This window comes from Dicentrarchus labrax, unplaced genomic scaffold (genome assembly GCF_905237075.1).
Source record: "Dicentrarchus labrax unplaced genomic scaffold, dlabrax2021, whole genome shotgun sequence".
Taxonomy (NCBI): Eukaryota; Metazoa; Chordata; class Actinopteri; family Moronidae; genus Dicentrarchus; species Dicentrarchus labrax.
In genome coordinates this window covers 20,613,341-20,641,306 of record NW_026136721.1, presented here as the reverse complement: position 1 = coordinate 20,641,306, position 27,966 = coordinate 20,613,341, and the positions used below count along the sequence as shown (strand labels likewise).

Genomic DNA, 27,966 nt, shown 5'->3' with positions numbered 1-27,966 from the left:
GGATGAAGAGAATTGGAGACAGCCACTGATGATAGTCAGCTAGCAGTCAAAGGGGCAGAAAGCATAAGAGACTTGTAAATGGTATTGTTGGCGATTAATCACTGCGAAACCGAGATTACAGATTAAAGAAAAGAAATTGATTGCAACATAATTAAAACTATCAAAGGCTAATTCTGAACTTGACAAATTGGCTTCAACAGCTGTCCATGCAGTGTGGCCAAAACAAGGTTTGTTTTTATAGCAACCTGAGGGAGTTTGCCAATTTAAGTTGTGTGCATTACAGGAAGAGGAAGATGTATATAATAACTGAAAAAGGAAGACATCTCTGCAGGGCAGCAGGATGTGAAACCAACACAGCTGCTGCAGCCACAGAATAATAAACACACACAAGTACTAACTAGCTGCAGCCCTTTCACATACAGTGAACAAAAACATAAAATTAGTGATGTTGAAAACTGAAAAAAAGAAAGGAAACAAATAGTAATATCTAAATCTGCGGCTAAATCTATTCTAAAGTTCATCAACTAAACAGCTTCATTCTGATTTATGTGAAAGAACCAACAAAACTTCCTCTAATCTGCCAACACCTGCTTCATTCTACTAATTTCTTCAAAAAATTAGGTAACAGGTTTCTTTCTGAAATAATTGTAATTGAAATAAACTGTGATTGAAAGCTTATTCATATTTTACTGATAATTCTGATTTGTATTTAAATTATTACCACTCACCAATCAATGTTTATATGGTAATTCAACACACTTCTTCTTCTTCTCATACAGAGGTAGAAACAATCTGACAACATTAACTGTTTGGAAAAGGGGTTGATGACTCAATTCATCTCTATACATTGCTTTCGACTAGATTCTCAAGTTGCAATAACAAATGTACAAGAACGAGCTTTCTTCCATTCTTTTCACATCGTATTTTCAACAGCATGGAGTCTGAGTTCCTTGAGGATTCCTTACAGGCAACATCAAACCAAAGTAATCAAATTCAGAGAGACTGAAGGGCATGTAGGAACAGAGAGGGAGAGACCTTTGACATCTGCACATCTGCACATTTGTAAATAATATGGGAGCTCCTGGTGCTGGCTCTGACTTGTTGAAACATGCATTTTCAGGGTTTACATTTGAAAGAATTGGTAATTTTGGATGTGACAGTAGTGCTGTTCATCACTTGTGTTGTATCTTATAAAGCGGCAAGTACAGATAATCACACCAGACAATAAATGGTCGTATTACTTCTTATCTAACATGTTCTCTCACTGTGAGGAAGAATAAAGTCTACATCCCCATTAGGGAAGTGCTTGCCATGTCCACTCCTTTATCATCTGCTCAATTACTTTTTTCAACTACTCCCAAGCTAATGTGTTCACATCAACTTTTGATGATGATGGACTCCCACTGAGTTGTTATTTCTCCCACAGCCATGTATTCAAAAGTATCTAGTGTCAATACTAAACCCTTTTCATCCTGATCTCACTGAAAGGTTGATTCCTGATGCCTCCCTGAGCATCCATTTTAATCATAATAAAAGGTCTGTAATAGAGAGAAATATAAACTATAGTGATAGCAGTAGGCTTTGAAGTAACCTTGGTTCTATCCAACAACTTCTAATTCAGAAGTCTCACATTCATGCAAAGACTACAAAAAAGCTACAAACTCTAGGTTTTTACTGAATGCTAGTACAAAGCCGGCATATTTAACAGATGTTTTCATGGCAGCTCTGTGATACATTTTCTGTGGTAAACAGTCAACAGACAGAATGAAGGCTGCACTGGAAGCTCATATTGCTCATATTGTTTATGCTACCATCTTAAAAAAGTTTAACAGACAAACAAATAACATCTGGGATAGGATTCCTATTCTTTTCACTCTTGAATAGAAATCTTACCAATGTGTCACTGGAAAGTGCTCTTGCTTTTACAAAGCATCATTCTTACTGAGTGAAGTAAATCAGTTTGTGGCATGATGGGAATATATCTAAATGTGTCACACTGTGTCTTCAAAGCCGCACTAATCATTATCATGTCACAATGTGAAAGGTGCTGCTCGTGGTGACAAACCCGCAGAATAATTATCACCTGACTCTGGAGTTCCCATTTGACATCGGCCACATAGTAACTGCAATCCATAGATTCTACTGTCTTCTTATCATCATTGTTTTTAAACAATAACAAATACACAAGCGCAAGGATACACCCACAGACATGCACAACAAAAAGAAGTGAAATTACGCAAATTGAATACCACCCACAACATCACGCCTGGCTGAGAAACACAAAGCAAAGAAAGGTCTGACACACAAACAAAGGGTCATGTGCACTGTAATTGAAAGTTAATGGAAAAAAGGTAAGAAGACAATAAATAAATGATATGTGTATGGATGAGTTTGTGTGTATGTGTGGGGAAAGGAGGAAAAGTATAACAGGATAGGACAAAAAGGGAGACAGACTGGGAGACAAGCCACACTGGCGAGGAAGAAGATGAGATGGACTGACATTCAGCAATCCTGAAATACAAAACACAAAAGATTTTCCACTGCATCAGTCTGCCTCTAATGGAGGGGAGCATGGTGAGGGAAATTCTAGCGTAATTTTTAAATTCAGTAGATTTTTTTGAGGTTCTGTGTAGTGCAGATGGGGACTGTCAGTGTGTCACTGCCAGCATGTAGCCCACATGTACCTCACAACCAAATATACCCTCCTATCCATATTCAGGCGTCTGCTGCTATCCCTCTGTATGTCATCAAACCATTTCATTCAGAGCTGCCGTTCTTCAGAGGGTTGATTTAAAAGACAACTAACAATCATACAGCCGCCCTCAAGTCTTTCATTCCAAACCAGAGCTTTTTCGAAAATAGTTACACACTCAAAAAGGGTCACGATCGCTGTTTGAATTCCCTGATAAAAACACAAAACATATGAGTCACCAGATTGTGAACTAAAACACTGATATGTCAGCGTTGACAGCTCCTGGTTGATACAAAGGCACTTCACTCCGAGTAAGACTTTACAATTGATTCAAAGCAAAAGTTTCAAGATGAGAATGAGAATTATGCAAGACAAGGAAATATGTTTAATATCTAATATCTAAGTGCAGGTATGTGAGACAAGGGGGGTTAATGTTAAAGGTCCAGTGTGTAAGGGGTAGAAATGGAATATAATATTCATAGGTATGTTTTCATTAGTGTATAATTACCTGAAAATAAGAATCTTTGTGTTTTTGTTAACTGCAAATGAGCCTTTTATATCCACAGAGGGAGTCCTCTTCCACAGATGCCGCCATGTTGACCCATCATGTTTCAACAGTAGCCCCTTTAGCTCGGACAAACCAAACACTGTAGAAAGGGCCTTTCATGTTTTTGCAATCTGCAATGTTACCGCTAGATGCCACTGAATCCTACAGTGGTCCTTTAACTTTCAAACTTTAATTTCTTAAACTTTTCTACTGGAAATCATCTGGAACAAGGTGAAAAACACTTGGCAGCCAATTAGTTTTGAGCAGATGTTGACTTTGTTCGGGAAGTGCTATGTTTTTTTAGGCCGCATTTATTTTATCCAAGGCAAGTCAGAGGGATAAAGAGAGATCTCAACTAGTCAGAGGAGGTCTTATGATTAAGATACAGGCAGACGTTTGTGCGCAAAACACCTAAAGAGAGAGAGAGAGAAAGGGATGAGAAGACAGAGAGATGACAGGGAAAAGGGAATAGAGTATGAGAGAAAAAATGGAGTTGCTGATGTAAATGACAAAAAAAAAGAGAATAAGAAAATGGCAGATGAAGAGGGAGATGAAGAATGACTGACAGGAACTTCTCCTGCCTCAGAGAGCAGAGATCACATTGCCTCATTTGTTGAGTGTGTGTGTGTGTGTGTGTGTGTGTGTGTGTGTGTGTGTCTGTACTGTATATGCTGTTATTAAGACTTTTTTGTCAAGAGGGTAGCAACTCATAAGTTGAAAGGATGTCTGCGGGAACAGAGGTGGCATGGAGAAGAGCACATGAACGTATCTGTGGGAGATTTTGATGGGAAAGACTCTGGAGGTTGAGTGAGTCTTAATTGGATTTCTTTGATTTTCTACCTATTGTGACAAGGTGACAGTCGATTGTAGGATGTTAACTCTAAACTGTGTGTGTGTGTAGGGAGTGTGTGTGAGGAAGTGCACAGTCTTGCTTGACGGAAGTTGACTGTGAGAATCAAAAAGAAAAAGAAAAAAACGTGACAAAAGAAAAGGTTGAAAAGTGAATCACAACACATGGGGGCACTTCAGAAAAATACAGTCAGTTGAAAACCTTTTCCAAGAATGCGTAGTGAGACAACAGAGCAGTCAACGGGGATCTAATGATGAGCTGACTGTACAGACAGGAACTGTAACCTGGTGGATTTTATTTTAACAAAAGATGTAACCTGGATACTCGTTCAACCATCACTTTCAATTTACAGCTCCTCCACAGAGAAATACACAAGTGGGTTCAAAATATAAAAACATCAACACATATTCATGTTTACTGCACATACAGGTATGTATGTATACGTGGAAAATACAGAGATGCACATTTCCACTCTGTCTGTATACTATGAGTAATGCTAACAGCAATCAGAATAGGAACAAGTGATGCAGCATTAAATACCAGTTTGATGTCACAACATATAAAAAGCATCTTAAGCTTAAGGGGGAGTGTGAAAATTTACGCTAGTGTATCCGTGCATTTTTTTACAGATGTGTTTGTGATTTTTTTGTTCATCATTAACAGCTCAGGGATATTGTGAGAAAACACTCAATTGAGCTACGCATTAAAACCACACACTGCTATATAGTGAATCATATCTGGTGCAATGTTTAAATTCCTAATCTCTGTCTTTATGGATATATAATGTGTGTTTCAATGGAAGTCCTTTACACCCACGCACCGTCTAAAAATGATGCCGGCTAAAAGCAGCTCTTTAGTAGTTATTGTGGAAAGAAACACAAAAACCTTCATGAGGATTACACCAAGTCTACATAAAGCTTCTGCAAATATCACATGACATTTGTTGACATTGCAAGCCCAGTGCTCTACTTTAGACACACACACACACACACACATACGCAGGCAGCCTTCTCACACACCAGCGATGGTAACCATGACAATTTAGCTGCTTCAGCTTCATCATCACCCACACTCTTTCCATCCATCTCCTTCTCTCTCTATCTCACCCTGCTTTTATTCTGTTTCGATCATTGCCGGGCAGCTTTCCCAGGTCTTTGTGGAGGAGAAACTAGGCTACCAGAAACATCTCTCTCTTTATTTCTCATTTTTCTTCCCTGATTCAAATATAAATTGTCCTTTCTTGCCTCCATCTTGCTTTCTTTCTCTCCCTCTCTCAATATTCAAATCCTGTTTGTACTCAGTAAGGGTTTAGTGGTGGTTTGAGGTATGACCCCGTTAGTCTTCTCTCCTCCACGCTCTCTCACTTTCTTTGCTTGTCTCTTTGCATTTTCCTCTTTTTCCTACAGTCTCTCCCTCGCTGTCCTTATCCTGCTCAGTCCTCATATCTCTCCACCTCCTCATATTCTCCTTTTCTTCCTATAAGTTGAGTCGCTTTCAAACTGCCTCTCCCTGTTAAGAAGAAACAGAGGGATCCTGGATCAGTGTGGGACGAGACCTTATAGCTAATCTACCAGAGTGAGAGTGTGAGTGTATTGCTGGATTAGGGTTCTCATCTATGGGTTAGAGCATGTCTTACAGGCTATCACAGTGGGAGCGGATAGCTGGTCAGGCGCATCGACATGGGGCTACATGGCCTGCTGTCTTCATCTCTCAATCCTCTAGCCAGTGTGATTGGCAGAGACGGATAAAGCTGTGATTATCCCTTATTATCCCTGCCCTTTTGTCACTGCTCTGTCTCATAGGCACGACTGCTGACGCACTGATCTGTCTGTCTGCCTGTCTTTCGGTCTCTGACTTTCTGTCTCTCTTTTGCACATACACAAAGAAGAGGAGGATATGGAAGGAAAAACACATGGTGATGGCAACATCAATTGTACCACCATTGTTAGCATGGGTATTCAGTTAATTTAGAATAATAATACATTTATGCCAGCAATCATGAGAGTCACATTTCTAAAATTCTCATGTGAGAATCCTCTCACAGTGAGCTAACTTAAAACATGATATAATTAGCATTTCCTGCCACTGTCTTCCCCTGTGGATCCAGACTCTCACCCTCCAGCTGTTGCCTTCCTCATGCTGATCCCAAGTCACTGGATCTCCACCTGTATACACACATCTGCCCCCCATTTCCCTGAAGCTGGGCTCAGACTACAAGGGTTTTAAAATCCTAACCAATTGGGTTGCATCACACACATAAGGAGAAACTTCACATCTAATCTCAAACATACACACACTTCAAGATGTTATTAAGATTATCATGCCAGAAGGAGCAACGCACCATCTCACGTAATCTCATGGGGAAGCAGATGTAAACAAAGTGGAGAATGGCATAAACCTGCTTTAGTAATGTTCATGTTTTGCAGTAAGACAAAAACAAAAGTAGAGGATTAAATGAATCTGAGAAAATGGTTGGGAAGATGAGGTCAACACAGGTTGTATAAGGTCCTCGACCAGATTTCTCCTCCGATTGTCAAGAGGGATAAATCTGAGGTAAATCGGCCAAAAACACTGTATTCTGCACCCTGCTTTATCAGCTCCTGGAATATATACACCAGCCTCTTTTCCTCTGTTTCCTGTAGTCTTGTGCCTTAGTGGCCAACCATCCTATTCCCTACATGCCTGTTAGGACCATTTGCCTGTCTAGCTGTTTTTGTCCTGTTTTCCTGTTTGGAGTGATCTCACAATAACAAACTTTTCTACTGTACTTTGGTCACTTTTGGTCAGTAAAATTTCCTTTAAATAAACCGGTCTTCCGTCATGCCCATATGCAAAATGTCTGTTTAACAGAGTGCTTTTAAACTCTAATTCTAGCAACTAAGACTGGTTTTAATTCAACCTAACTTATATTATTTATCTTAAATTGTTTTTTAGTCAAGCTGCTTAAAATATTTGCACACCATTGTACTGCACATTGCATATAGTGTATATATTTTTCATTAATAGTTCTATATTTTATATTATATTTTGTAATATTCTTATTTGTGATACTATTGTATGTACACTGTACTCTTTTCATTGCACTATATTCCCCAATGCTGCTGTGTGTTATTTGAATTTCTCCTACAGGGGATTAATAAAGGTATATCATATCTTATCTTATCTTATCTTAACTTTTTTTGAAAAACTACATGTCAAATAAAAGAGTAGGTGTCTTCCTCTGTCCTACATCCTTCTTGATGAGGATCTTCAAGGGAATTGCTGTCCTCAAAATCCATTCTTTGGGACAGAGAATGATAGAAGAGATTCTCCCGCTCAATGGCTCTTCCCAATCCTCACATCTTCTGCCTGTCATATGTGACTCCATTATTCATGAAGGATTGTCCTGAGGCTTAACAGTATGCAAACTTCTGGCCAATTTGCAATTTGGGCATCAGACTGATGTGTATGTGCGTGTGTGTATGTGTGTGTGTGTGTGTGTGTGTGTGTGTGTGTGTGTGTGTGTGTGTGTGTGTGTGTGTGTGTGTGTGTGTGTGTGTGTATGAACCCTCTTTCCCAGCATGGCTGATAAAATACACGATGGATGACAATTGCAATCAACTTGAAAATGTCAGGAGAAAAGGATGATTGCACAAATTAACTGCATGAATTCTCCATGATCTATGAAGACGCGTACTTCAGCTTTACTTTACAGTGCATTATGTGTGAGTGGGTTGCTTGTCAAAGATGACAACTCTGATTACAATAACAATAGAAGGTAAATATAGAATGGAGAAAGGGAAAAAAATGAGAACAGGAAAAGCCTGGATTTTCTGCTTTTGCTAAATATTAGCATAACAATAGAGCAGTCAGGGAGCATGATGGGAGCCATCTTAATACAGGGGAACCTACCATTTGAATCATATGTGTCTCAAGCTCACCTCAAGCACGTAATCAAGGAGTGAAGCAAGCAACCAATTTCCACATCCAGGTGTTTTGATAGAGAGAGAGAGAAAGAGTGTGGCTCGCAACGGTTAGAACTGACATGTCCATCTTCTAATCAATTTGGAATTTGTGATATTGCTGCATGTTACCACAGCTGGAAGGGTAGCCTTGTGGTTAGAGAGGAGGTGTGCCACCTTTGGTTACTCTGTATGCTATTTTTTAAATGAATTTCATGCAATTGCCACAATCAGTGAAGGGGAAGAAGGAGGGGGACACATGAAGTGTCACTTTTGACCTATAGCAACAGTGCTGATCTTTGAGAGAATTTGAGAGAATTTGAGAGAATCCATAATGGAGATTTCCTTTTTGTACCAATGGTAGCCACTGCAGAACACACAACTAGTCACTAAGCTTCCATCACCTTTTGTTTCATGAGGATGCACAAATTAATTTAGCTAATTGTGTGACCTGGTGTTTAGATTGCAACTGTATGTGTCAATCATTTTGTGCCTACTTTTTCGTTTCCCAGAATGAGTTAGATTAAAACGTGAGTTATACAGGTAAGAGCAAAAGCAACAGTGATGGTAAAGAAAGAGCAACACACTGAGATTCCATCCCTAAAAACATTACATCTTATGGCCGTTTTGCCCTCTGATCTCTTGAAGCTGTTAGTGGAGAAGCTAGTATCTCTGCCTCTTCTTCAGTGGATTTTTACCAGCATGATTGTTGAAATTAGGTCTACAGCAGCGTCACTCTTCACACCAAAAACCGGAAGTTTGCTGTTAATCTCATGGATATCAAAACTATTTTTGGCAGGCTAAACCCATTGTAATAGATTCTAGCAATATCTCAAAATGGCCTTGGGGCATCTATGTTTGGCCAGTTATCTAAAAGATAAACCACAAAAGAACAAAATCAACATATCTTAAAATAGAGCCATATTTAGTTTCCTTCCAGCTCCATGCATCTTTTCTGTACCTCACCCTAACCTCTGACCTCTAGAAGGCAGAGATAATTGCCTTCCTTAGTGTCCTGCAATTATCAAAAATTGCATCTGCTTTTCTCCTCTTCAACCCTTTTCATCTCCTCACACTTAGGTTGGAGTGCATACAGACTATTAAAACGTCCAAACACAATGTGCCTTTGACCACATTCAGCATCTGTTTTTGAAGATATGACAGCAACAACAACACAATGCATTTTTTTCACGTATCAAGAGCTCTCACTTAATAAACTCTGGCATGACTGGATGATATGGTCTGCCTCCATGGTTTGCCCCAATCCCCATCTTTCTGTCACATGGAGCTGCATTATGCATGAAGGCTCTTCCCAAGGTTTAACAGACAGCAGCAAACAAACTTGGCATCGGACATCGTGTAGCCTCCTTCCTCTCCTTCACTCCTCATCGTTTAGCTGCTCTATGTCTTCTTTTTTTGTTGTTTTCTCTTGTTTCCTCTCTGATACCTCTGTTTCTTGTGTTCCTTATTCTCCCTCTTCCTCAACCCATTTTGAACTCTCACTGTTTTTCCTCTCAAAGAGCGCCCGCGCTTTGCCTTCCCGTTCTGTTTGAGAGGCTTATATTTAGCAGCATTAGAATGGAACTCCCTGGGGCAAAAGTATTTAGCATTATGCTTCTGACCCACATAAGAAAAGGTAGAAAAATAAACCTCTGCATTCAAAACTTAATTCATTCATAGCCTCATATCCTCTTGCTTGAGCTTACGAGTGTGTTTGTGAGGCGCAGTGTTAGTCTCCACGTGCTGTGAAGGCTCACACTGTGCCACATGCATCTTAAGCCTACAATTACTACTTGATCCTGTGATTGGTCACAGCTTAACTGTATCGACTGATGGGTGGGTTGCAGTGTGCAATCAGCACGGTGTCCCTTACACAATACACACCCTCACATACATCATGTGCAAATAATTAGCTAATGGTTCACATAGCACTTTACCCTGCTCTTTCAGCCAGCTTGGCATAATAATTGGCATGAGAACTGAAATGTCACCTGTACTGCGTCTGGTGAGAGTATTGTATTGAGGCTGTGCATGGTATGTGTGCGTGAGTGCGCGTGCTACAGTTGTGGATAGTCATAGAGATCGCCTGTGGCCACTCTGACTAGTTCTCTGATCCCAGCACTAGTCAGACACACACACATGGACTCCCACCTGCACACGTAGCATCCGTTTTCAGTGGCAGTGGAGGAGAAGATGTGCGCCGTCATCCACCCACACACTCACCTTCACTGATGCACTGAAACTTACAGCATATTTGCCAAGTACCACACGAGTGCCTCTATTTCACTCACCCTCTCACTTCCTCTCCCGCTTTGTCTGCCTCACACACACATACGCAGTATTCTGCTCTAATTCTAATCGAGTAACCACATCAGCACTCAAATGTGATGAACACATGCTGTTTAAATCTTACAGCTTCAGTTTGGCACGAAAGCCCCAAGAGACCACTGCTGCTTTTAAACATTGCCAGTTTTAAGAAAGCCTTTTTGATAAGGCCCAAGAGACGTGGTGGATTTTAGCCTGCAGTGCTGCATTTAAACAACCCAAATCCAATCATAGGTAAACCCAAATTTTCATTATGTCAAGCTGTTGCAGAGTTTAAGACCTTATGTGTTTGTTTGTTTTATAGTAGTTGATTTATATTAACCTGACTGCACCTGATGATTTGTTACACAGAACTATATGGGAAGTCATTGTTGGAAAGTGTCTAGAAAAGGGTAGGCACCTAACCATCTATCACAATTATTCATGGGCCGCTTCAACCAATCAGATCAACAAACCTTATAATGTAGTCAAACTCTGAAGCCAGTCTGGAAAATAACAAAACCCATTTTCCATTGAGGAAAGTGCTGCTCTTCTTTAAATGAAGAAATACTCTCCAGTCCTGATATAATTGATGCTAGCAGCATTTATATTAACCTCTATGGAACCCACCATTGTTGTTTAAGATCAGTGTCTGCTTGCTGCATCACACCTTGTGCACATCCCCGCAGTTGCCTGTACTTTATCAAAGGACGTTGATTGGTTCGGTAACACTGCGCCACAAACGCATAGACTGAAGCCTGGCAAGATGGATCCTTGTGTGATTTTGTGACCTCACAAGTCCAGCTGCCTCGCAAGGATAGATTTTCATACTGGCATCAATGAACAATATCTCACCACTGCAGCTGACAGTAACAACATAATTGTTCCACCCAAAATGTAACAACAAGAAATCACAAACAATGTTTGTGGTAAAAATTCTGTTCTATTTCAAAGAATGGAGCTTGCTCAGGTATCATCAAATGGCCTAAGTACCGGACATTGGTCATGTGATAACAGGTGATCATATAATCTTAATATAGTTTAGAAAATCTACCAGAGATAATATGTGTCCCCGAGAATGAAAATATAGACAGGGATAAAGGCATAAAGGTATAATAAAAAAAGCAGCAAAAGTAAACTAAAAACTAAAAAAGTAAACAGAGAATAAGTCACAAAAAAGAATCAATCAGAAATGATTCTTAAATATGCCTCGTGCACATTGAGTCTTTCCTTGAATTTTAACAAATGTGTTGAATTTCCTTTTTCATAAAACATTGGCAACAGCGATTTTAAGGATTTTAAATCCTGCATTGTTTACATTCATGTTTACTAGCTTGCAGTCTTCTTCTTCACTGCCCTTTTTTGCCTGGTGCATTGTTGCATATTTCAGCTTCCTGTAGATCAGTGGAATATTGTGAAACCATTGGCAGGAATGTCTATAGTGTCATGCACACATGCATAAGACAAACAAAATGGGGACCAAAACCCCCTCTTTAAGACAAATTCAATAATGGTGAGAGGTGTGAGGTAATTTAAATGATGTTAGAACTTGCAACAAAGATTGTAGGACATTAGGAGTCATGTCTGATACTGTCTCACCTCACTGTGTGCAAACAGCCATCTACCACAGCTGATCAGGTATAGTCATGAATTTACACATTAAAGTAGTATGTTGTAGATTTTGCAATATTAAAGTAGTTACAAATTAACTTCCATTTAAGTAACTTTGGTTCTCTTTTGAGCACTTAAACTGCTTGGAATCAAAGCTCTACCTCTACAGTGCAATGTACTCTATCGTATATGTGATAAACTTACAAGTAAGGGCAGCCATATAAGTAACATAAAAGTGGCGCCTGCCACAGTCTCATTTTGGAGTGGACTATGCTCAAAGCACTCTACAAAGATTTAATAGATTTACTTAAAAGGGGAAGACATTTCTTGGGGAACTCCACTGATTTTACTGGTCATGGGGAGTAACCTGTGAAAACTGTTATCTTCTCTGGTATTTTGTCAAGTCTGAGAAAACAACCATCTGGGAGTGTGGACTTGTTTATCAGGTAGGGACCGTCTAATGAAAGCTTTTGAGTTGCGTGGACCTGACCTGCGTTAAGGAAGAAAGGTTAGGATATCTCTCTGTTGCAACAATTTAACCACTGTTCTTAAAAGCACTAACACTAAGTTTTAAATGTGTCAACTTGAGCAAATAACTGCACCTTTTATTCTGAGTTGCATGCCTCCTTATCAATATACAAACAGCAGCAGACAGTAGCAAAAAGAGAGAGGTTCTGGAGGAAAAATACCTGTGGAGTTTCTGGTAAGTTTAAAAAACAGTTGAAGCTGTCACACAAACAGACCGAATGCATACATACAAACACAAAGTTGGTATATGTTGTTACAGGAAGCGTCTGTACTGTCAGTCGCAGAACTCGTCCATTTTTCGTTTGTGGCTGAAAGTCTCAGTGAAAATTGAGAGAAAAGTGATATGAAAATCAGTTTTTTTTTATTGTGTCTGAACAGAGGCTCGTGGGATGGAGCGGTATCTTGGAGCGAGAGAGAACACAGATGCTCTGACTTTCAAAAAAGCCGCTTCACACTCCAGGCAAAATCACGCCACTCGGCTCCCACTCTGCACAGCTCGCATACCCTGGTGCCTGCAGCCCCCATCCATTCCAGTGTACGTTAGACTCCAAACAAATACAGACACAAAGTGCACCTGTGGATATATCATATGAGTGAATAAGTGCCTGTGCAATTGTGTTAGATAAAATCATCAGAATGTGTGTCTCTTTATGCACAATCTGTGGAAAGATGAATGATGAAATTTCAAAAGACAGGATGGGAACCCCCTGTTAATCCTAAATTGCCTCAGAATAATACCCTAGAAAACAAATATGTTATTATAATTTCCATTGTTATTATTAGCAATGCTTTTCAATTAAGAGAGTCAAATAGGCCTTTATGTTCAATACAGTAAATTGAGAAAATACAAAAATAGGGTGACAGAGGAAGGGACTGAAGTAGTCTCAACTATACAGTCGTAAATGACCCAGGAGTGCCTGTATATGTCTGTGCGTGATTACATGCACCTGCTTGTGTTTATGCTGGTACTTGTGAAGCACGTGTGTGTGTGTGTGTGTGTGTGTGTGTGTGTGTGTGTGTGTGTGTGTGTGCACGCTGCCCTAATATGTGGCTCAGAGGCAGCCATGTCGTAATGCCACTTAACTATAGGACATCAAAGAGACAAGCCCTGGGGACAAGACAGACAGTCATGGAGACAGAGCTTTGATGAGGATGCGAAGCTATGTTTCATTATTAATAATGTCCCACTGCTGTACTGACAAGAAAGTATGGCTGCTGTAATGGAATTCAGTACATTTTAGACTAATAACAATAATTACTGTGACTTACAATTTTCATTATATTTAGATAGTGTCAGTGGAAATGCACTACATGTTACTACAAATAATTGAAAAAATAAAGTAGTTAGTTGTTTTTGATTCATTGCATAAGTGTGCACACTGCCAAGAATTCATGACCTACAAATTGCAATTCTGTACTGATGTTTAAATATTAATGATGCTTCAATGTGCATTTTTAAGTCCTGGATGAAGACGGTCTGGTGAAAATTATAAAACTGTGCCTCCTCTTGTGCAGGAATAAGGGAAGGCATTTAGAGCTGATGTTTCATTCCGTTTTAGCACTGTGCAGTCTTGAAATAAGGACAGACTCTCTGTACACTGAAGCTATCTCTGACTGCTCTATGGAGGACAAATATAGTGCCCGTTGCCATGGTTATGACAGAGAACGCATCCACACAAACAGAGCAGTGAGACCACGAGGCTACACACCTACACACCTCTCTTCTCTTTCAATCCACAAACACCACGTGTAGATGAGTACGAACTAACCATTTGTGTGTGTCTCTCACATGTTGTGTGCGCATGTATGTGATTGTCATGTCTGTTTGTGTGAGGTGTGTGTGTGTGTGTGTGTGTGTGTGTGTGTGTGTGTGTTCATGATGAGAACCTGTGGAAGTGTTGTTTTTAACAAGTTGAACACAGACTCACCGTCACAGTGGGGATGGCGGTGACAAGGGAGTAGACGAGGACAGGCGGCGCCTTGCTGTTGTCCTCTGGTCCTGGGTACGGCTTGGAGTAGGATTTGTCAAAGCAGAAGAAGCCCTGGATGTGCACGGGGAACGTGTCCGTATACTCAAAGTAGTACGCCAAGAGAACGGTCCCTGCCATGATGACCAGCTGGAAATAAAACATATTGGTTCCAGCTTTAGGATTGGATCCACAGGACAGTGTAGGAGTTGGTAAAGAAAATACAGCCGGAGAGAGAAGAGTGGAAAATATTATCACGGATTAAAAAAAAGGAGAGATTTTTCCTTCTCAGAGCAAAATGATGGATGCTTCCGTAATGTGTAAAATGAATCAAGTGTGCGTGGAGAGATAGTGAGGCATGAGGATGAGAAGCAGAGGGAGGGAGGGAGGGAGGGGAGTAGAGATAGAGACAGAGGGAGACAAATAAGGAGAAAGACAGATAGAGAGGGGGGGAAGAGAGAGCAATGATAGAGATACAGAGTGAGAGAGGGATCCCTTCAGCTGTGTCAGTATGCAGAGTGGGAGGGTAAAGAAACAAATGGAGACCGATCAAAGAAAATAACGCTGTATGGAGGAAGAGAAGAACTCCACAAGGATGGGAGAGAGAAGGGGGAAGGGATGAGACACGGATGGAAAGAACAACCCTAAGAAGAGCATAGGGTAGGAGAAGAAGAATTATATGTGTGACTCTCTAAATAACTTATGTTGTTATTGTAACACACTACTATAATACCAGCTATATGCAAAGCACAAGCCATGAAGCAGAAAATATGAACTTCATAACTATTTAAGAATTTGATAATAGAAATAAATTAGCAATTCAGTACAGACTATACGCCTAAGAGAGAGAGATAGAGTAAGCACAGATGAGACAGCTGCACAAGTACTAATTATTCATTTATACTCCAGTAAACAGCACACAGTAACTCCTTTCCCCAGTTCTCTACAGGAAAACAACACATTTCCAACTGCATAGTAAGCTTAACTGAAGCTGTAACTGAAAACTGGAGGTTTTGCAGTGTTTGTTCGCCCTGCGGGAAAAGGCCTGAAACAATAACTAAAAAAGGAATGTGAGTTTAAATATAGCGAGCTGCTGATTAGCTTCATCATAATCTGCAGCCTAAATGTTTGCCCGATTGACTTCTATTGTATGTGAAGGACAAATTTATCAGCAGCAAAACATGAGGAGCCCCTACTGGCAGGACAAGCCGGTTTATAGCTTTAGGGACGTCAAGGCAGTAAAGAAACAGCCGTTTGGTGGATGTTGGTAACAATTAGTTTTTTTTTACCTTCGAGGGCTTACAATATGTGTAGCATTTGAAAGTTAAGAAAACATTACCATTATTAACTAAACAAAAAAGGAGTGGTGAGAAATTGTTTCTCAACCACAAAAGGATTGGGTGCTAACTAATACGTCAAAGCCAGCCCTGAAACAACGATGTGAGCTGAAAGTTAAAAGCTGAAGTTGGATAGACCTTTGTAACAGCAGACGTTTTGACTTGTCTAATACAGGTGAAACTAATTTCATTATTAATCGGTTCACCTTTGCTTTTCATGTTTTGACAGGTCAGAATGTCTGCTGTGAAAATGACTGGTGAATATGATTCATTTGCCAACGATAAAGTAATAAGAGGGCTTTCACGGTAGCTCAGATAGCAAGTTTCAGATTTTAGTCAGAAAGCAAGACCAGGATTCACAGTGTTTTGACATGGTGGAAAAGATAATAGTTTATCAGCAAATAACATCAGTCAAATACAAAATATGAAGAAGGACAATGCGCGTAAACATTTGCAAAAGACTAAAGCTTTGGGGTTTTTAAAAAAAACATTTTGCCTTTAATGGATAGCAACATCTGGATCTAGAGAGAGCGCAGTAAAGGGCCACAGGTTGGAGTCAAACAGTTTTAGGAGGCAGAGGTCTGCTGACAAGATATTAGACAACAACTACAATGAGCCTTGAAACACAATATATGAATGGAAAGGGAGTGTTTGGCGGACATTTGCCTTAAAATGCAATCAAGTGATATCTCCTGTGAGTAAAGCTTTAAAGGGACAGCTTGACTATTGACAAGTCAACTCTCATGTGTTTGCATTAACATAACTATGAAACAAGTGCCGGGAGTCAATTAGCTTAGCTTAGCATAAAGACTAGAAGCAGGGGGAAACAGCTAGTGTAACCCTTTTTAAAGGTGAAAAAATCCACCGATATACCAACACATCTAGCTCACTCCAAATTACATTTTGTTTGTTTAATCTGTGCACAAACTGAAAGGTAGATTTTAAGATCACAGCGGCAGATGGCTGAACAAGTGAACAACTGAGAAAACCTCCTCCAACATGTTTATCCTCTTCAGTCCACACTTACACTAATGTATAGTGAGGGGAAGGAGGGGGGGGCTTGTTTGACATAACATGTTTCAGCTTTATTACAGTGTGACAATAAACATTGGAGGAGAGGAGGTGACCTAATTCAAACTCCTTACAGTATACACTTGGCTCCACTGTCAGATTTGATTCTCTGCAAGTTTGTCTTTCCTGTTACCTTTACAGTCATTGAAAATCTGTGGGTTCCCTCCATGAATTGCAAAATCAAATAATTGATCTGTACGTTCCCATGGCAATGTTCAAACTTAATCTACTTCAATCTGCGAAGTGTTTGCACTGAGGGCCCCTAGTAAAGAGAGCATCACTCTAGGGGGATAATGTATTCAGTGACAACACACGTGCCCTAAGGTCCTTAAAAGCAAAATTATAAGGAACACAGAAACACACACATACATGCACACACAAATCCACACATGCTGGCAAACTACAAAAACACCTCCAGCCTGTAGTTTATATATAGAATATCAAGCAGCTCCTTGTTTTCTATGTTTGTTACCATCTACATGAGCTTTGTGTGTTTGAGTGAGTGGGAGTGTGTGTGTGTGTGTGCGTGTGTGTGTGTTTCCATGTGCAGATTGTGTTTGAATATGTCTGCAGGCATGTGGGTGCATTCCCATGTCTGAGGAGGAACTCTGACACAAGCACGCTGTGCTGAACATTTCTTTCCATCATCCATTCCTCTCTTCTTTGCCGAGCTACAGAAGGCTTGAGGGAGGGAGCGAGGGAGGGAGGTGTAGAAAGGTGGGAGGATGAGAGCGAGGGAGGTCTATGAACACCCATCAAAGTTTAAACAAACATTCAAAGACAACAGCAGAAAAACCTCCTTGGGAGATTATGCATGTCATTTTGCATCTATACTTTTGCACTACATAAGCACTAAAATTTGCTGTGTTGATTGACTATACTGTCAGTTTGAGAGATCTAACAAGCATGGGTGCGGAATAATACATGAGAAACACAAGTTGTTGAACACACTTTATATTCATTCTGGGACAAGATTATAGCAGTATAAATTCCCCCAGTGTGACTGAAATATAAAAGTTACGGTAAATAGAGGCATATACCGGAAATACAGCCAACTGAATACAGGCTTTACACCTCTTATATGACATTTCATCTCCCTTCACTCCCACATGAACAAATAACCAACTCTCTGTACACTCTGCAGCCACAGTTAGTTTGTCTGAATATTAATAAAGGTCAAAGCAACTTCAAGTTGATGGTTTCTAATTAGCACAGAGACACATCCTGCACAAGTCACCTTGGAAAATTAATTTGCATAAAAAAATATCTCTAAAGCATTGTGTTCATGTACAGTGTGAAATTACTGACAAACTTCCCAGGAGGGTCAAAACAGGCGGAAATGTCAGGCTTTTTAACCAAGGTTGTCAGCTATCTTAAAGTGTTTATAAGTCAAAGATAGTACTTTATTGTCCCCAAAAGCCCCCAGTCTTGCAGCTTTTGATTCAAATAAATTACAGAAAGTCCAGCCATGGATGATCTATAGGTGATGGATTTCGAGGTTCTTGTCTGATAAGCCACCAGCCTCAGTCTGTCACCTGTTGCCTCTACTTGGAGGACTGTTCTCCTTGAAAATCCTGAAGTCCCGACCTGACCCTTTCAATCTCTTTCCTTATTTTCATTCAGTTCAGACTTCATATAAGGAAACAAATTATTTAATAGCTTTTTAAATAACTGTTTTTCTGTTAGTCTTGCAATACTAAACAATGGGAGAGATCTACCAAGTGTCTGGTGAGCAGTGGTGTAGTGTACTTATTTTTCAGTCGACATTGAGTATACCCACTTCTAAATCCCCTCTGATGTGCATCACTGGCTAGTGTTCTGCGAGCTGAATTTTTTCTTCTCTGGATGGTAAAGGCATTGTTAGATTAAGTAAGGAATAAGGAATACATCACTCAAAAATAATTATATATTTCTGTGGATACGTTTGATTTAATAATGTTCCTTATTGCCTGAAGTCAAGCAGCAGAAGTTAAGTTACAATTTGTACATACTACTACAAATTGGCCAAATCAATCAATTAGCTGAATTACAAGCATGCCTTAAGGACATAAAAACAATGATGACCTGAAATTTACTGATGTTAAACCAGACAAAACTGAAGTTCTTTTACTTGGCCCCAAACACCTCAGAAACCCATTATCTAAAGATATAGTTTCTCTAGATGGTATCACCCTGGCCTTCAGCACCACTGTCAGGAATCTTGGAGTTATCTTTGATCAGGATATGTCTTTCAACTCCCACATAAAGCAAACTTCTAGGACTGCCTTTTGTCACTTACGTAACATTGCAAAAATTCGACATATCCTGTCACAAACAGATGCAGAAAAACTAGTCCATGCATTTGTTACTTCTAGGCTGGATTACTGCAACTCCTTATTATCAGGCTGCTCCAATACATCCATTAAGGAACTAGGAAAATAGATCATCTTTCTCCTGTACTAGCTTCTCTGCACTAACTCCCTGTAAAATTCAGAATCGAATTTAAAATCCTCCTCCTTACCTACAAAGCTCTTCATGGTCAGGCCCCTTCATATCTTAAAGAGCTCATAGTACCTTATTACCCCACTAGAACACTACGTTCTCTGAATGCTGGGCTACTTGTGGTTCCTATAGTCTCAAAAAGTAGAACAGGAGCCAGAGCCTTCAGTTACCAAGCTCCTCTCCTGTGGAACCAGCTTCCAGTTGTGGTTCGGGAGGCAGACACCATCTCCACATTTAAGAATAGGCTCAAGACGTTCCTCTTTGATAAAGCTTATAGTTAGGGCTGGCTTAGGTGAGTCTTGAACCATCCCTTAGTTATGCTGTTATAGGATTAGACTGCCAGGGGACTTCCCATGATGCACTGAGCTCCTCTCTTCCTCTCCATCTCATTCTGCACACATTCATGTCCAATTAATGCCTATTACTAACTTCACTTCTTCCCCGGAGTTTTTGTGCTTTCTCATCTTGCAGGTTCTCATGGATCCTGGTGGTGTCTACTGCTATGGTCCTGCTTGACCCCCACTGCTAATACTGCTAATATTACTGGTATTATTTTATTATTATTATTATTCATCCCCTATAATTGTGGCTGTTATTGTCGTTGTCGTCATCATTAGTCATTTCTACTAGTATAGTTGTTGCTTTTGTTGTAGCTGTGCGCCTTTATCTCTGTCTCTGTCCTCTCTTTACCACCCACTCCTTCCCCCTTCTACCCCTCTACCTTCCTACCCCCCCCTTTAACCCCAACTGTTCGAGGCAGTGCTGTTTGAGGTTTCTGCCTCTTAAAAGGACGTTTTTCTTTGCCACCGTCGCCAAGTGCTTGCTCATGGTGGGAACTGTTGGGTCTCTGCAAATAATTTTATGAGGAGTACTCTATTTGAAAAGTGTCCTGATATTTTTTTTATGAATTGGAGCTATACAAATACAATTTAATTGAATTCAACTGAATTGAAACATATTAAAGCGGTATGTTCTTGTTCTAATACCAAAGTTGAAAGCAAATATAACTGTGCTGGCCTTCTGGTACCTTGTTCCAGATTTACCCTCAGTGATCTCTCAGCTCAATCCAAATCTTTAGTGATCATTTTGGGAAATCTGGCTTGCAGACAGGGTATAAGACAAAGCATGTATGGTAAAAAAACAAATCACCACAAATAATATAATTGACAATTGATAAAAACAGCATCAACATTACATCCATACAATGCAATGACAAATCTTCCAGATTAAACAACAAATAGATGTAATTTGTCTATGTCCTCTACAACAACCCATAGAGGCGTTTCTGATCTGACATGTTATCTGCAGGTAGACATTTGTCTGTGCCTTCCATGATTACAAATCACTGCTGCTGCTGGAGAGCTTTGTTTCCTCACCAGTGTGAAGAAAATACTTATATGTGGAAAGGGTAAAAAGCTCTATTAGACAATATTTTAGATTTTGATACTGAATGAAATGACTAATGTGACTGATTGGTGGCACTGCTAATCCCACTGATAATCAACACCCTAAACCTGACCTTTTTGACCAGTGTTCACATATTGTTTTCATATTCATATTGGAACACTGTGAAGACATAATGATCTGGAAATATAGACAATATCCCAAGGCTATGACTTCCAACACAAAATGATTAAGTAAATAATGCCTAACTGATGTATTATATATAGTAAGCTAAAGACCCAGATGTTCATAGACTCTGAATACCTACAATTAAAATAGGTCAAATACAAAGTTTGTTGTCATCTCTTACAGGGTTGGACGATTTGACTAGTCTGTCGTCTGGTTATTTCGACTAGTTTGACAAAAGGGAATACAGTAACAAGGTCATTCGCAGAGGCTCCAAACAAGACTCTTACTCTGGGAAAGATGAGGACACAGCAGGGATAGGAGAGGGACAGGCTAGGACAGGAGAGACGTGAAGTAGGTAGAGGAGCAAGACATTTTGGCCAACCCTAATCTGTGAAAATGTGAAAATTATCGGTGGGAATAGTTCAGTGGAGTAAAAAAACAAATCAATCAATCAGTTAATCAGTTCCATCAGTTTCTTTCAGAAAATGACATGTTTCAGATATCATATGAAACTTTGGACCTCACTCTCTCATCTCTAGAGATTTGTCAGTTTTTTTTTTTTTCTTTTAGCAAATCTCATACTTTTGGAAATCAGTGGTACATACAGTGAGGGTTCAGAGGTTTAAGATGATGGCCTCTTTCTTGCTGACCCAGGAAACTAAAAAGACTTATCAGGCCATGTAATTAAGGCTCATACGTCTACACTTCAAAGGGAGTAAAAGCAAGAAAATCAAAGAGACTAATATGACACTGCTGTGACAGAAACAGAGGAACATCTCCTGCCCTTAAAAACCTTTAACCAGAAAGGGGGAAAATAAAATGTGACAATAACAATGTGTTATGGGTAGGGAAAAGGGTGGTGTGTGCATCACTGATGTCTCCTGGGGCCAAACTGTGAGCTTGCACATAAGTGGTGCATGTCTACCCTCAGCCTGTGTGGAGCGGCCAGATGGCAGAAAAGTCAACCGATAAAGTCAAACATGTTTACAGAAGGTGAGAATGTGTGGATGGAGGCTGGTGTTGAGATGACAGCACCCTGCTGGGAGAATACGAATGTCACACAGCTCAGGATGAACTGGAGACAGGCTGCTTCGTTCTGCTCTCGAAATGTCTGATATGTTTTTGAATGAGTACTATAGCATGAATGAGTCCTACTGAGCATGCAGGAAGCTGAGAAATGTTGTTGTTTAGTGTTCTTTTTTATACTGTGGTGAGAGTTGTGTCACTGCACTGCAGTAGACACATTAGAAAAAGGAACACCTACATTTTGAAGGATTTCTTAGTTAGTTACAGTTATTTTATACTTCTGTGGCCTGCCAAAAATTTGGCCAGTCCCACATGAGATTACAAGACACCGCTATTTATCAAACACCAAACAAATATAACATGCAGCTTTATATACAAAACCTGATGAAAACAAATCAGTTACAATATTATATGTTCTTCTATAAACTTTCAAATAACATATTTATGTGAACATTTTCAAATAAATTGTTCACTGAATAAAAAGAAGAAAGAAAATAAATGCTTCAGGGGCTAACATTTATCCTGATTTAAGGGTTTTGTTTCTCATTTCCAAGGCCTCCTCTGAGTAACTGGCCAATTTAAATATTTCATGGCCGACAAATCTTATGTACATCATTTATGAAAATCGATATCTGTTTTATATTACAAAACAAAGGTGTTGTGTAGTTCACTTCAAACAAACAATAGGAAATAAAATGGATCATATAAAATATTTTTTTTTATAAGAGACAGGAATTGAATTGTCTATATTATTGAGATGACACATTGGACGAATCCATCCAGTTTCATCATTGGGTGACACTTTATTTTAAGTCCCATCAGTATGAGAGCATTTAATAAAGGGTTTAAAACACACCATAATGTAGTTGTAAGCAGATATAAGGACATTCTTAAGTGTTTATTAATGTAAAGTAACTTCTTCTGTGAAGAAATATTATATATTATTACATCAGATGTCATTGATTATCTGTTAACCAATGTCCAACATATGAATGCCTACAGGAGAAGTTGTATAGTCGTTAATAAAACACATTAATACACATAGATATATCTGCCTACAACATTATAGTGTTTTATAAACTGTGTATTACATGTTCTGATTATGAATGGGGGACTTGAGTGTTGCCAAACACTGAACTGGGCGCATAAGGATCTCTTCTTCTTAAATAAGTTGTACAACATAACCCTCCCTGCCATATTTTACAAAGTGGGCACATCTATTTTTAAAGTGTGCTCATTAATCAGCCTCAAATTAACTGACAAAAAAAACCCATTAATTTGATGAAATATGGTGAAATAAACACCTCTGACGAAAAACCTGGCATCATCAAGAGCAACACTTTTGTCATTAGTTTCAGGTTGGTTTCAGACTTCACAGAGTTACTATCCTTGTAGTGTTTGGCACAAAAACCTCCCTAAATTAGCACAAGACGAGGCTGTAACACCTCTCCTCCTTTTCGTGTGATTTGGTTTCCTGATGAGCTCACATAATCACTCGGTCACATGATTAGAGCCGGTGAATATTTCACAGCAACTGAGGCTTTCAGCAGATTATTAAAAAAAAGCCAAGGTCTGATTTTAGACCACACACACAGTCAGAATGACACACACCACTGCACATAAAAGTCATACACAAACACCCTCCTCTTACTCATACCCATCTGCATAAATCATATGTAAATGATTGAGCAAAAAGCCAAAAAACCTAGGAGGGCATATCATAGAATAAACATGGATGACAAGCAAATGAATGGGCTTGACTGCCGCCTGGTGTCACCAAATTGTATTACAACATGCTGAGCAAGACAAGTGCAAGATAGATGAGCCGACTGATAGAAAACAGTGGACAAGCCAGAGGGGTAGAGCCTTAAAGAGCGGACTGGGAGAAGCAGCATAGGGAAAGTGGAAGAAGATAAACAGACGGATAAAACCGTTAATGAGACATTAGTATATCACAGAACGCGCCAGGGCAAAGCAGAGTGTGCCACTGGGAAATAAAACTGAGAAAGGCAGCAGAAAGAAGAGAAAACAACAGCGAGAGGAGGTGAAAGAGTAAATCAGGATATATGAGAGACTGGAAGGGGGTGAAGTAAAGGGAAAGGTAAAATACAAAGAGGGAACAAGGGAAAGGAAGACAATCAAAGCAGGCATTCATCTTTTGGGCAGCCACATGCCCTCCCCCTTCTTCCTCTCTCTCTGCTTCCACCTCTTTTGTTTGTCTGATTACTGGGTGTATTTTATCACCATGCCTTGTTTATCTTAAACTCATCCGTTTTTTTCTTGTCTTGCGTTACCTGTCAAAAAACATCTTTGCTCAATCATTTTTAAACCCACGAGTCCTCCCCCACCACCTTCTTGCTGCATTTCCTTCCATGTCTTTCAATCATCCTCGTTGTCAAAAATCTCTATATCTGCTCTCTCTCTCTCTCTCTCTCTCTCTCTCTCTCTCTCTCACACACACACACACACACACACACACACACACACACACACGCACTGTCTCTCTGCATTTACAGTATTGGCTTCACTCCCTTCACCCATTCCTCCTTTCTTCCACTTCTCCCCCTCTTTATAGCGACAACAATTACATAATTCTACAAAATCCCCAGTCCTCAAGCAAACATGCCCCCCGCATCTTACAAAAAAGAAGTAAAAGCACATGCAGGCTCACACATACAAACATGTTCCTTGAATAAGACCCTGCAGTGCAATTAAAAGTCTCATTCCAAAGCGCTTTAGATATGTAAACAAGAATTGCACTAATCTTTAAAACAAACTATTGCTGGATATGCATTCCTAATTTTTTATTTTAAATAAAGACAATTTAATCTTTTTTTGATGACTTTTAATTTATATATATATTGGCACTGCAGGCAATGGAATCATTTGAGTTTGATGTAATGTGTCCTTGAGCCAAAAAGGATGTCAATTTCAATACTGTGAATATCTCGACTGTGGACTGGAAATGTATTTAGCTGACCGCATTCTTAGCAACATACAGCATGGGCAGCAGCGAGAATCAGTCTGCATTTTTGAATCCTAGAACTGCTTGTATCTCAGAAAGAAGCAAGAACGAGGGATAAGATTATATCTTATATAAGCAATTTTATTTAAGAGACTTACTCCAGCGAGGATCTTATATCTCTTTTTCTGATAAGATCATTTGGCCTCTGTGCTACAGCCTAGATAGGCAGCTACTCTATTCAATATTCGCAGATGATATGAGCCTATATGGTGATAACCAGGGTCTCTCATCCCTCCCTTCCTCAGTAAAGTGATAACAGGTGGGAAGCAGCCAACTAACAAGTGCTGAGAAATCCCAGCGCAGCAGACAGGCGGGCAGGTGCTATTCATGGAGTCTGGAAGATAATGAGGGGGAAACTAGGGAGAGAATAATATGAGAATGAGTCTTTGTGGTGGTGTGTGAGTGTGTGTTGAAAAGGGAGGGGACACATACAAAAAATGTGAGTATTTATATAAAATGAGCACAAAAACTACAACCAGAGAATTAATCATTAAAATATTCTAGCATAAGGTAATGTGTTCAGGGACATGATGAAAATTGAATAATTTTCTCATGCACCTTTGCTGTCTCTCTCATGCGGTAATAAGAGATGTCGATGGTATATAAATTGGCCATGAGGAGGTTAAAGAGAAGGTAAATATGATTCAATTTAATCTTATTAGAATCATTAGGTGTGTAAATGGCTTAAAGGGCTGAAGCAGGGCTGAAGAAGTTGAGCTGCTTCTCTATCAAGATTTAAACTTTGCAAAAACTTTGAAAATGAGCGCTAATGGAGTAGTTTAGTAAGCGTATTTGGTGCTTAGATATGGAGAAATTGTGAGTACTGTTTGGTTGGGGGGTCTTGGTCTTGGCACAAGTAAAGCTCTGGAACAAAGCATCTTTAGAAAAGCGTAAACACATACAACAAATACGTTGCTTGGAGGCAGAAGATGTACTGAGGCACTGTCAAACCCAGCGGGGAATGTGGATGAAGTAAGCTCATGCAGAGAGGAATAAGCTTTGTGGTAGGGAACTGTAGGCCTGATGCATTTAGGATGTTATCCATTATTGGAGCAACCTCCGCTGTGCTGGCTTCACACCTAAACCAGAAACAGTGAAAGATGCCAGAGGCCGTCCGTGCCCAGACACAGCAACATATGTGCTGTCAACAAGCAAGGTAACTGTTTACTAAAGTTGATGCACTTCAAAATCAAGCACTAAAAAGCTTATGACAACTGTAAACATTAGGAGCAACCCTGCCTCCTAGAGTTTTTTTTTAACACATATTTTGCCAAATACCTCATGTTGGAAATGTCATTGGCTTGTTGGCTTGTTGGCCTATGTTTGTGTGCTGCACACAAATTGTACGTAGCATATATGTCAATGGAAGGGAGATGGTCAGGTCATTTACAGTCAGTATCAACATTTTGGTACTTTTCAGATATGCTTGCCAATGTTTTCTCAGTGTGTTGATAGAAAACATAGTTGTGCAAGGATTTTGGCACCGGTGAGGTTTGGAAAACAAAAGCACGTTAACATGTGTCGTGTGCTGCAAGTTACATTTTCAACATTCAACCAAGACCACCAGTTGTTTTTTTTTAATGATCAAAATTGATGCAGCAGAACTAGAGATACCTTTTCCCACATTCTAGTTCCTAGTCCAGATCTGGCACCTACATTACCCACAATGCCACTTGATGACAAATAGCTCAGCTGGAAATGCTGGAAAAATACTGGAAATCGGGCTGGCATCACGTCATCAAACGCCAAGGCCACACCCCCTTTTGTGGGAAAGAATAGCTCTTTCACTATGTTAACGTAAGAAACTACAGTGAAGCAATGGCACTAACCAAAGCTTTCACAGTGAGGTTTGGCGCAGATAAGATATATAAATATTCACTGTCAGTATGGTAAAAAGCTAAATGATGCTGGTGACAGTTACTACTGATGAATAGCTGCTTGAGTGGGAGGCTGCTGTACAGTCATAGGCCACAGTAAAACAGCAGCAGTAAACACTGTCTCCAACTGAATCTCAGCCCTGATTATACAGTTGGTTGTTAACAGGTTGGGTATTCAGAGACAACACTTAACGCTTACCTGGTGATTCAAATATGTATATATGGACAAACACTGTCTGGCCACTGTGCTGGTTGACTGATCCATTTGGATGGGGAAAGACTGAAGAAGCACGACGGCTGACTGATCCTTAATTTATTAAGGTATCATGAACGTTCAGGTTCACGCAAGAGCTCAAAATAACTGTAATCCAAACACACATCAAATTGCACTGACATCTATACAATTTTCTGTTTTTCATTACCCAAACGGGACACACGTTTTGTGAAGTGCCCATATGTGTCTGATGTATTCGGCTGTGTTATACTAGTTCATGTCTAATGTCTGGAGTCACTAGCCCTAAGCAGAGATGAGGTGCAAACTACAGAAGTCTGGTAATCTTCATACTTGTAGTCTCGTAGACCCACACCAAGCTGACACAAGTGACATCACTTGACTTTTTGCAGCAGTACCTGTAAACAGACTTTGATGTGTAAACTTGAGTTCTCCTTCAACTGAGTGCTTAAATATAACCATAAAAAAGTATAATTTTGCTTTAGTTGCTTCAAGCTAATGTTGTAGTAGTGTATATATAGTGTAATCTCAGCATTTTGTGACCATGTTTAACAATGTCTCATTTATAGAAAATGTAGTTGAGGCAGAATTAGATTTCCTCTAAAACGTTATTTGCTGTTGAAAATTAGTAGGATATAAACTGAGACAGAAACCTATGCGTCACAATTTTACATTAAGCAAAAAAAAAATGATGAGAGAAATATTACTGACTAGACAGAAATCACTGAGCAGGCACAAATTAGGGTATCTACAGGGGAGCTAGAAAATAAGAGATGCGAGCAGACATGAACCAACACCTTAGAGTATCAACAGAGACAGCACAGGCTGTAGACCTGAAACATTATGTGGTCTAATGCTCAACAGTCTGTTTACTTTACAGAACTCGCTGTGCCACAGGAGGATGC

General features: G+C 39.7%; 1 protein-coding gene across 4 annotated transcripts in view; it reads right to left on the bottom strand.

The window, feature by feature from the left end:
- The window catches only part of plppr2b (phospholipid phosphatase related 2b), a 49,026-nt gene that overhangs the window by 10,937 nt on the left and 10,123 nt on the right, over positions 1 to 27,966 (bottom strand). For 2 of the 4 annotated variants that reach the window (XM_051383872.1, XM_051383873.1), the window contains exon 3: positions 14,402 to 14,590. In XM_051383872.1, coding sequence (XP_051239832.1) covers positions 14,402 to 14,590 — 189 coding nt within the window. Of the gene's footprint in view, positions 1 to 14,401; positions 14,934 to 27,966 lie in introns of those variants that run through there. The other 2 variants (XM_051383874.1, XM_051383875.1) reach the window with 2 other exon arrangements.